The sequence below is a fragment of the Triplophysa dalaica genome, chromosome 10 (assembly GCF_015846415.1).
Source record: "Triplophysa dalaica isolate WHDGS20190420 chromosome 10, ASM1584641v1, whole genome shotgun sequence".
Classification (NCBI taxonomy): Eukaryota; Metazoa; Chordata; class Actinopteri; order Cypriniformes; family Nemacheilidae; genus Triplophysa; species Triplophysa dalaica.
In genome coordinates this window covers 21,238,741-21,248,957 of record NC_079551.1, presented here as the reverse complement: position 1 = coordinate 21,248,957, position 10,217 = coordinate 21,238,741, and the positions used below count along the sequence as shown (strand labels likewise).

The following is a 10,217-nucleotide window of genomic DNA, read 5'->3' as shown; positions in this document are numbered from 1 at the left end:
GTGCGGAAAAACATGCATTTCATGTATGTTTGTAACAGTATGAATCACATGTTTTTCCGTAATGACTTGGCCTTCTGTGTGTAAATATTCTTGCGGGAACTGCTCAACTATTGTCATGACAACATCGCATAGTTGCATATTCCCATCGCAGCTGCGGGAGGTAATAATTGCACATGAATCTTGGTGGTCCTCATAAACTGTTCCAGGAATATACCAAACTGACCCATGCATGTTATGCAATGCTAAGGAAAAAGAGATTTTAATCCATGAGCATTTTGGAACATGTTCCCTCACTGATAATACATTTGTTTTTAGATCTAGAAATATGTAAAAAGATTATGCAAAGAGATCTATAAACATAACATTTACATGTCTTGTCTGGAGGTTTACAAAACCCAACAAATCTGCAAAATAAAATATTCCAAGTCACTGTTATTGAATTTCTTTTATTTCCAAAAAACAACAACTTTACAGCAGAATAAATGGCACTAAGGCTACATATGAGTTAAAAAAGTGCAATTGTAAATAAACTAAAAATACAGATTATTTCTCTTTGCAAGGTGCAAATCCAATCGACATTCAGGTCTTGTAAGAAAAAAAACTTCTCTTTATTACATTGATTTGAGATTAGATCAGTTTAGACCATGGATTCTCAACAGGGGGGGCCGAGGCCCATGAAGGAGGCCGGGCTGACTTCCAAGGGGGCCTCAGAATGACTAATAATTTAAAATTAGACAAATTGAGCATTGAAATACATTTTAAAATAACTGATTTTGTCCATTTTATATTTTAATATAAATTTAAACACTTTATCAAGCTTTCAAATATCTTATTGGGTAGAAATTTTGAGTATTTGTGTTCGGGAGGGGGCCACTGAATATTGTTGAATGCATAAGCGGGCCTTGGAGTCAAAAATGTTGAGAACCCCTGGTTTAGACTATATTAACAACATTATCTCAATAAGAGAAATAAGAGGGAGCCTTCACCATGTGTGAATCAAATTCAGTTAAGTCATGAAGTGAATCATAAGAAAATTGATGTTATATATATCAAATATATGTTTGAATGGCAAGCATCCTTTGCATTGCATGACACAGTTGTATCTCGATGCAACCGAGATACAACGTGGGTTAACCGTTTCAGCCTCACCCAGGGCCACATCTCTGGGGGCACTGGGTGTGACGCAACGGGTTTAAGAAACAGTTTTTGTCTTGGATCATCAATAAGAAACACTGCTCAAGATCAAACGGTGCTCTGGCAAGCGTACAGACATGTTAGGCAACAGTTCCATTGCTTATGTGACCCGAAACCCTTGCCAGCAATTTCCTAAAAACATCACTTCTGTTTCCAAAACATTATTGCCTTATTCTCCTAGGATGGGAGGTCATTTCGGCAGTATTTGCTAGGCGGAGGTCGCATTCAAATATTTCCATTAGCTAAGGATGCCATTCGATTACGACACAAACTGTTCCACCTAAGACTTTCGCTTTATCCACATGTTCCACCTATAAAACAGTTTTCTTCCTGCTGAGAATTAAAGAGAGTCTTAGAAATGAATCCTTATGATAACCTTTCTCATCTATATTCTGATGCATGGATGAGAATTGTAAAGCTATGGATAAAAAATATCAGTCAATAAATCTCAAATCCTGTTGGAAACCCAATGAATATGCAAATATCTACACAATATGGATCAGTGGTTCTCGACGGGTTTTGCTTCAGGACTCAGATTTTAATATAGCTCGATCCAACACTTTCTGTAGTTCATTGTAGAAAAGTAAGCAAAAAATTCTTAATATCAAACATTGTAGTGTATTGAAGGGATAGTTCACCCAAAAATAAAAAAATCTGCCATCATTTATTCACCATCATGTCATTTGAAACCTGTATATGTAACCCTGTATATGTAACCTGTATATGAAACCTGCATTGTAACCCAAAAGAAGATATTTTGAGAAATGTCTCAGTGGTTTCGTGTTTATACATTGGAAGTCAATGTACTTTGCTTACAAACATTCTTTCAAATATCTTCTTTCGTGTTCAACGAAAGTAACGAAGCATTGCCATGACAAGTATTTTGTTATTTTCCCTTTACACATATCCATGGCCAGTTTCACTTCATAATTTGCATTTAGCAATGTTTTTCCTCTGCGATGTTCCTAATATGTCTCGCTAAACATCTATGGTGACCCATGAGTTGAGAACCACTGATCTAGACCACAATCAGGTGACCATGCTGAACACTATGAATATAGAAAGCTGTAGTACAAAGATTAAATCCAAGGTGCTGTTTAGGTTCATGTAGATGAGGATTTAGAAAGGGTATGGGCCCACTATAATGGTAAGCCTCAGCAGCGAGCTGGAACGGTAGCTCAAGACGTTACTCTGGGTGACCATCTCCAAATCCACGACGTGTTCTTTGGGTCCTGTCAAAGGCTTGGTCATGACCAGCATGGCACTCACGTTACTGGAACGCTGAAGCAGACAGTGTAAGTTAAACTTTAATATCTAGTCTCAGGTTTAATATCAATCCAGAGACAGTCTTACGATCTTACCCTCAAGTAGAATTCTCCTCCCTCATTGCCGGATTTGATGGTGAAAGTGTTTACCATGTTGGGATAGACGCTAGTTGCTTGAATCTGGAAGATATCCGCAGGCACCGAGCGATCAGAAAAGATGCTCATGTATTTGTAGACAATAACAGGCGGAAGCCCCCGACACACAGTGGGTGACTGGCACCTACAGCGACTGTTGGTAAAAATGCTACTTGTTAATTTTATACTTGCGGGGTTAAAAAGTTTGGCAAGGAACTCAGATTATTTGGAAATTTCCAAATTCAAAATATTCCAAACAGAAACAAGAAATCAATACGGCTTGAAAAGCTGCCCTGGAATTCAAAGGCGAAAGCTAGGAAAATATACTTTCAAATTCAGATGTTTGGATTATTGCGACACAATGGCATGCGTTTACCGGTAGGATAAGGTGGACTCACCCTTCGCCAGTCTTCACGTATGGCTCACGGCAGGGGTTTCTGGGATAGCAACGGAATCCTCCGTAGTAATTCCAACACATGTCCTCATCTCTGCAGTTGTGTCCCGTTTCACATTCGTCTATATCTGAGATAGGTTTAAAACGTCCATGAAAATATCTGAAGGGAGTTCAGGAGTCCTAAACAAGAGGGCGGGAATGTACCTTGGCAGAGTCTCGTCCCATGGAGTTGGTATCCCTCAGGGCATGCGCACTGGTATCCTCCAGGCTGATTTACACATTGGAACTGGCACATGTAGTTGGAGAATTCACACTCGTCGATGTCTGGAAAATACAAAGAATGAAACTCACAAAATGACTACTATCACACTGTTGCTAACTGGGGTTTTATTTTTTATGCAATTATTATCGTATCATTTTTAGAATAAAGGCTATGGAATGGTATCTGTGTTTTAATTTAACTTGAATACATTTTTAATAAGTATGCAATTTTGTTAATGCTTTTACTTGAACTTTATAAGTAGTAGTCATTTTTGTATGATTTATGTTTTGCTGGCCAGTGTCGCTATTGTCTTGGATTAGAAAATGTGAGGAATAATGGTTGATGCAAATTTTCAGTATAACACATTGACATAGAAATACAGGCATACAGTAGATAGGACAGATATAAATCATTATTTGACCAAACTGCAAATTAAGCAAAATGAAACCAAAATATTTCTGATAATGATGTTTAACACTACAATCACCATTATAATTATTGCAAACATTTGATGTGTAAAAATAAATGGAAATCGGAAACGGAAACTTCAACCCATGTAAAGTTATTTTCATCAAGTAGCGTGCAATGTATGTTTCAAACAGAGATGGCAAATGAGAGGCAAAAGGAATGGATTGCTGATTTAATATGTAATGTAACAGTGAAGAGTCATTTTGGTTGGGCATTACTAATGTTTGCTCTATTTAAAAAGTCTGTATTGCCTATTCAAACAAGATATTTTTAAGTGCAGCTTTTAAAATACAGTAGGAAAGTGGCTATATGCAGACATGGAGACAAATTTCACCTAGACTCAAAAATAGACTTTAACTTTGTACAGACAAGGCTAACATGCTAACATCAGCAATCTTGAAGTGTTTTGCTTGTACTTTCAAACAGTGTGTTTGTTATATATTTTAAACATTTATTTGCAGCCCCAGCTCGACTTTTATCGAGAGTATATTAATGTAAACACATTTTCTGTTCGTTTATACACACTGATGGACGAGGTGAAGTTATTACCTGTGGTAATAAACAGCATGCCAGAGATGCAGTAACCATACTATAGCATTTATATTACTGTATTTTGTATAAGTTAGAACATGTCACAATTCAAACATCTTTAGTGTGTAACTGCGTGTTGAGGTTTTGTTGCTTAAACTGGACATTAACCTTGACAGGAGACAGAGTCTGAAGCCAGTTCATACCCAACTTCACACTGGCAGATGTAAGAGCCAATCAGATTGTAGCACTGATGCTGACAGTGGTTTGACGTGGCACATTCATTCACGTCTGTAATAAAAACAATAACAAACCTCAGATTCTAAGGTGTAGCAAAACAAAACACCAATGATGGATGAGGAAATTAAAAATGTCTCAAAATAACAAACAAAGTGTTTGCTTGTTAATGAAATGTACCAAATATAAAAATACCCGAAATAACGGCACTTATTTAAACCAACAGGTAGCAAATCCAAGATACACATCCTTTCAACGTTCCTAATCATTCTTTGGTTCATCTGGCATGATATCCAGCGTACTTCTCGAGCGCATAAAGTGTCTTTTCACCCTGTGGGGGCCATCGTGGGTGGTCTGAGCTTATCTGCCAGGTTTGGTCAAGTAACTATATACAAAGGCCTAAGAATAGCCCAGTTTTCTGATTCATATACAGACCATTGAACGTGCGACACGAGTGAGTGAAAAAGCCCCTCGTACAAATAAAAATATACTCTTCCTTGGCTCCTAAGTGACCTATTTGAAGCATTAATGTGAGAATAATATCAAAGCAGAGATCCTAAAACCCCAGGAGGGCCTCCTGCCTAGAGTTTCCAAAGCTTTGCTGACCAGCGTTTGGCCGGACACGACTCACGTGGGCCCATTCGGGGGGTTCAGCGCTGTTGATAGCCAAACCTGCTGATGCGCAGTGGAAAAAATGAGGCGAGGGACCTCGCAGGCGAAGAAACTCGCCCACCGTTCTGAAAGAAAAGAGACTGTTCAGAATACACCTGGAGGCTGTGATCACCCACATGACGGTGGTTTGATTCCAACAAACCGGTGTCAGATTCCAAAGGAGGATCGCTGCCAAGGCACATTCGAAAGACAGTGGCCTGAAGTATGTAAACATCGCAGGAACACGGACCTCTCTTTGCGGGAAGAGGCGCGATCTAATTGTTGACTCATTTTAATGGGCTGAGAGATTGCATGTCCTGACCCATACTTCCTCAGACAAAACCACATAACCACCGTTAGATGCACTGTAACAGAAAGCGTAGCTGCAGACTAGCCTTCACCCACAGGCTACCTAAAATCTGTTTACTGGCTGCCTGATGCATATCGCACAAATATGACAAGGAGGGGTTGAATTGCTTGTTTTATTATATGATACCACTGAAAACATTTTTAGCGGCCATGTTGGCATGCCCAACGTAATCCAGTCAAAATCTTGACCTATGGCTTGAATCCTGGCCCTAGGTTTGTCATGACTTGCTGTAGATTGAACCTGGAACATAGCTGATTATGGAATCTGAAAATGCTGATAATTCTTGCATAATGAAATGTTGGTCGGCATGTCTATGCAATGTATTTCAGTTTCAATTTTGATTAATGCGGCCTAAATTGTTTTCTCTCACCACTGGGATTCTGCATGCTGTAACACGACTCAGACATCTACTGTATCTAGTTGGCAGAAGAGGAGAGCTATTAACACGTAGACAAAATGTTTTATCCATCAAAAAGACAGACCCAGAGGGAGCAGATTTCTGGCACTGCATTCTCCACAACAACATCTCAGAGTTTATCATATAATGTCTTTGTGAAGAATTTTAACACTGTGGTGCTTTTGAAAGTACTCAATTTGATTTAACATCCAACTTCAATAGTTTGGGTGGAGTTGTGTATTTGGGAAACCTGCATGGAAAACAATCATTATAGGGATCCAAAGCACTGAAATAACCATATATACCAAGTGAAAACTTGGGGTGGCCAGGACACCCTCAATATTCTTGTTTTGGCCAATTTTCAGGTTAACTATATCCGTAGTAAAAACATAATGTATTACCTGTATGCACACTATTCAATGGATCTATACTTTAAGAGTTGCATTTTCATGTTATAACCCAGTGTAGCTATCTTATAACTCGACGAGTAAGCGGCTCTAGAAATGCCAAGTTTATGGGTTTGATTCCTAGCCTGAATGCTTTGAATAGAAGCTTTGGACAGTTGCCTAAATGTAATTTCAACTTGCTTGCTTTTATTTTTGTAATTATATGTCTATGGGGTATAAATTACACACTTCACACAGGTTTACAACAAATATTACAAATAGTGTGATAACTTTAACTCTGTGGTTCTCAGACATTTTTCATGTAAGGCCCCCTTTTTTTTATTGTGCATCCCTTTGTGGCACCCCCAAATAAAGACTTATAATCCTACATTTAGAATTTAATCAAACGCAAAACAAATTCAGTTATACAATGCTGGAAAATTTATTATTTTGGTTGATGGTCTTATTTTTCTTATGTTTGATAGAATAAAATCTATTAAAAATGTATGTATTTCATAAAATGCTATAAATTTGTGGCCCCGTGGATCCATCTTGGGCCCCCCAATTTTGAGAACCACTGCGTTAACTCACCTCTGCAGTAGTTCTGAGAGTCCGGCATGAAACCCACAGCACACTGGATTGTATGAGAGGCCCTGGGGACTTCAGGTACAGCGGGTGGAACTGCTCTGGCACCCGTGTCCACTGGTGGGGGTGTAGTGGGCTGATCCTCACCATTACTGACTATTATCCAAGCGTTTTGGGGTAGGCAGAGGTATCCGCCAAAATGATTGACGCATTTCATGCCGCCTTTACAGGCTTCATGAACCGTCTCGCACTCATCTATATCTGTGCAAATAGTTTCGAAATGCAGGTTGGGTTAGATCAAGATACCACAAAACAATCTGTCACCATTAGTAATCATGCAATAACTAGAATTTATGAGAAAAAACGGTTTTATTCTAGAGAAATGTGCTTTATTAAGAGGCTGTGAGTAGATCTTGACGCAAGATAAAACTACCATTTCTGGGACAAAAAGCCACAGTTATCAACTGATAGCTAGAATAAAAAAAAGTGAAATATCAGCCAATTCATCATCCTAGTAAACACAGAGGCTAAGTTACCTTTGCAGATTTCCTTTTCAACATCAAATTCATAACCTTCAGTACACTGTAGAAAGAAATAATATCTGATATTAAATTAACAGACAACAAACGTTAATTATTGAAACAATAACAAGACTTTGCGTTTAGCCTAATTATAAAAACGTTATTCTTTACAAAAAAAGATGATGGTTAGAAGATGCATTATTCACTTACAGAGAAACCAAGTATGTCAGTTGTGCAATACTTGCCGTGAATGTGACGGGCTCCTCTGTTTTCTGAGACACAGCAAGGTGGACGACAACACTTAAACAAAAGCAGATCCCCAGCATTGTGAGCTGCAAAACAGAGTATATGCATGGTTACTCTAAAAATATGATATGCTTGAGATAGCATCTGATACCTGCTATTTCAAGTTGCTTTAAACCTGCTCGATCAGACTGGGAGACCAGCTGGACAAGCTTAAACCTGCCTGTCCAGACTGAGAGACCAGCTAAAACAGCTTAAACCTGCACGGAAAGACTGAGAGATCAGCTAGACCAGTTTAAATGCTTAATCAAATTAGGAGACCATCTTAAATTTGCATGACCAAATTGAGAGACCCGCTTAAACCTACGTAACCAGATTAAAGACCAGATAGAGCAATCAGCAAGACCCAAGACCAGACTGAGCAATCAGCAAGACCAGCTTAAACCAGCTCAAGTAAATTAGAGACTAGCTTAAACTCGCATGTCAAGAATGAAGGACCAGCTGGACCATTTAAAACCTGCCTGACAAGAATAAGAGACCAGCAAGACCAATTTAAACCTTCCTGACCAGACTGATAGACCAGTTAGACCATCTTAAACCTGCATGACGAGACTAAGGGACTAGCTAAACCATCTTAAATCACTCTGACCAGACTGAGAGACCAGCTAGACCAACTTTTCACCTGCTTAACTAAATTATGAGTCTGTCTTAAATTTGGAGAGTATCGCTTGAACCTACGCAACCAGAATAAAGTACATGTTACCTCCATGACTAGACTGAGAGATCAGATTGACCAGCTTAAACCTGTGCAACCAAGTTTGGAGACTATTTTAAACCCACATGACCAGACTAAAAGAGACCATCTTAAACCTGTCTGACCAGAATAGGAGACCAGCTAGACCATCTTAAACCTCTCTGACCAGACTGAGAGAGCAGCTGGACCAGCTTTAACCTGCCAGTCCAGACTGAGCGACCAGCTTAAACCTGCACGACCAGACCAAGAGACCAGCTAGATCAGCTTAAACCTGTTTGACCAGAATAAGAGACCAGCTAGACCAGTTTAAACCTCCCTGACCACACTGAGAGACCAGTTAGACCAACTTAAACCTGCACGACCAGACCAAAAGATCACATAGATCAGCTTAAACCTCTCTCAGCAGACGAAGAGACCAGCTAGATCCCCGTAAACCTGCTCAACCAAATTGGGAGACCAGCTTCAACCTACACAACCAGATTTGGCCCATCTTAAAGCTGCTAGACTTAATTGAGAGACTAGTGTAAACCTACAAAACCATCTGGTCTCTCATCGTGGTAAGGTAGGTTTAAGCCAGGTTCATCAACTTAAACCTATACTCAACCAAATTGAGAGACAATCTTAAACCTATACCATCAGACTTAAAGACAAGTAATACCATCTTAAACCTAGCAGACTGATAACCTAACCATACTGATAAAGCAATTCATTCATCCTTTCATCTGATGATTCAGAAATAACATGCAAGACTTTCAAGCTGACATCAATCATTTACTAATCATTTTGCAAAATACTTTTCTCTTCATCAGTGGCATTTGCAAATTTCCATGTAAACATCAATTACTTTTCTTTCAAGTCGCAAGGATCACGTTGTTTAGTTGGAATAAAAGTCTGCTGTTGACCCTGGCTCAGATTTTACCCAATTTGGCAGAGTTCTTAACTTTGCAGCACGGATCCAAACAGTGTCCAAACTGTGCCCGTTCACCCAGCTCATTTAAGTAATTACACCACATTTTCACATTGTCCATGTGCAAATGACCACAACATCTAAACAGTGTGGCACATTTAAAATGAACTTTTATTTAGTGTTAATAGATTTAAACTTAGCAAAAAGATTGGTTCTTATTCTAAACCTCACAAAAGTTTTGGCACGTGTAACAGTAAATCTGCAGTACAGGATCATTACAGCTATTTCAAAAGTAGTGGAACCAAAGGCATGTAGCAACTAGTACATAGACACCATATTTATCTGACGAAGCCCTCTAGCAACTTACAGCTAAAATTGTTGTTTTCTGTTCAGCTAAATCTCTCATTCGTGTAATAATGCAACCTTCTGCATAGACACAAAGTCTATTGTGTCAATTCTCATTCAAAACCTGCATGTAGCCTTCAGTACTACATAACAACTTTATTCTTTGTTTTGTTTATTAAACAAAGTGCAGTTGCTTTGAATGGGTCTGAACAAAACAGGAAAACTTGAAAGTTATTTTGTTATGCACATTGATAAACTGTAAGGCTACTTTAGTTATAAATTACACTTATATAAGGATCATGCAGAGTAAAGATTTAAAATGTTATAAATAAAGACTATACATATACAAATATGATATTACCCATTTGTAAATCTTGCCAGTAGTGATAAATGTGTGTAATGTGAGTAACGTTAAATGTGCTTACCTTGTGAGATATATTCTTCTGTAAATTCAGGAAACACTGGAGTGGCTCACACACGAGGTGCCTGCGATCATATTGTTAGGGGGCAGGTTTTCTCCCAAGCCTTTTCAATTAGGTTTTTTTTTGCTAACTGTTACGTTCTTGTTAGAATAA

The 10,217-nt window shown here is 38.7% G+C and overlaps 1 protein-coding gene across 2 annotated transcripts; it reads right to left on the bottom strand.

The window, feature by feature from the left end:
- Positions 1–426: 426 nt before the first annotated feature.
- On the bottom strand, positions 427–10,129 carry si:ch73-173h19.3 (uncharacterized protein LOC563864 homolog). Of its 2 annotated transcripts, XM_056759929.1 has the most exons (9): positions 10,068–10,129; positions 7,639–7,725; positions 7,409–7,454; positions 6,879–7,133; positions 4,418–4,537; positions 3,193–3,312; positions 2,993–3,116; positions 2,556–2,748; positions 427–2,475 (listed from the first exon to the last, which is right to left on the bottom strand). In XM_056759929.1, the coding sequence occupies exons 2-9, from the start codon at positions 7,717–7,719 to the stop codon at positions 2,314–2,316; spliced, it is 1,101 nt and encodes a 366-aa protein (XP_056615907.1). In that variant the 5' UTR covers positions 7,720–7,725; positions 10,068–10,129; the 3' UTR covers positions 427–2,313. The 2 variants fall into 2 exon arrangements, with proteins under 2 accessions (XP_056615907.1, XP_056615908.1); XM_056759930.1 differs by lacking the exon at positions 4,418–4,537.
- Positions 10,130–10,217: the final 88 nt, after the last annotated feature.

What these genes read in the sequence shown, in the direction of transcription:
- si:ch73-173h19.3 (XM_056759929.1), bottom strand. Translation starts at nt 7,719, where the DNA reads ATGCTGGGGATCTGCTTTTGTTTAAGTGTTGTCGTCCACCTTGCTGTG. An exon ending in CTCTCAGAACTACTGCAGAG is followed by an intron (nt 4,538 to 6,878) that starts GTGAGTTAACGC and finishes TTTTTATTACAG; the next exon opens with ACGTGAATGAATGTGCCACG. An exon ending in TGGGACGAGACTCTGCCAAG is followed by an intron (nt 3,117 to 3,192) that starts GTACATTCCCGC and finishes AACCTATCTCAG; the next exon opens with ATATAGACGAATGTGAAACG.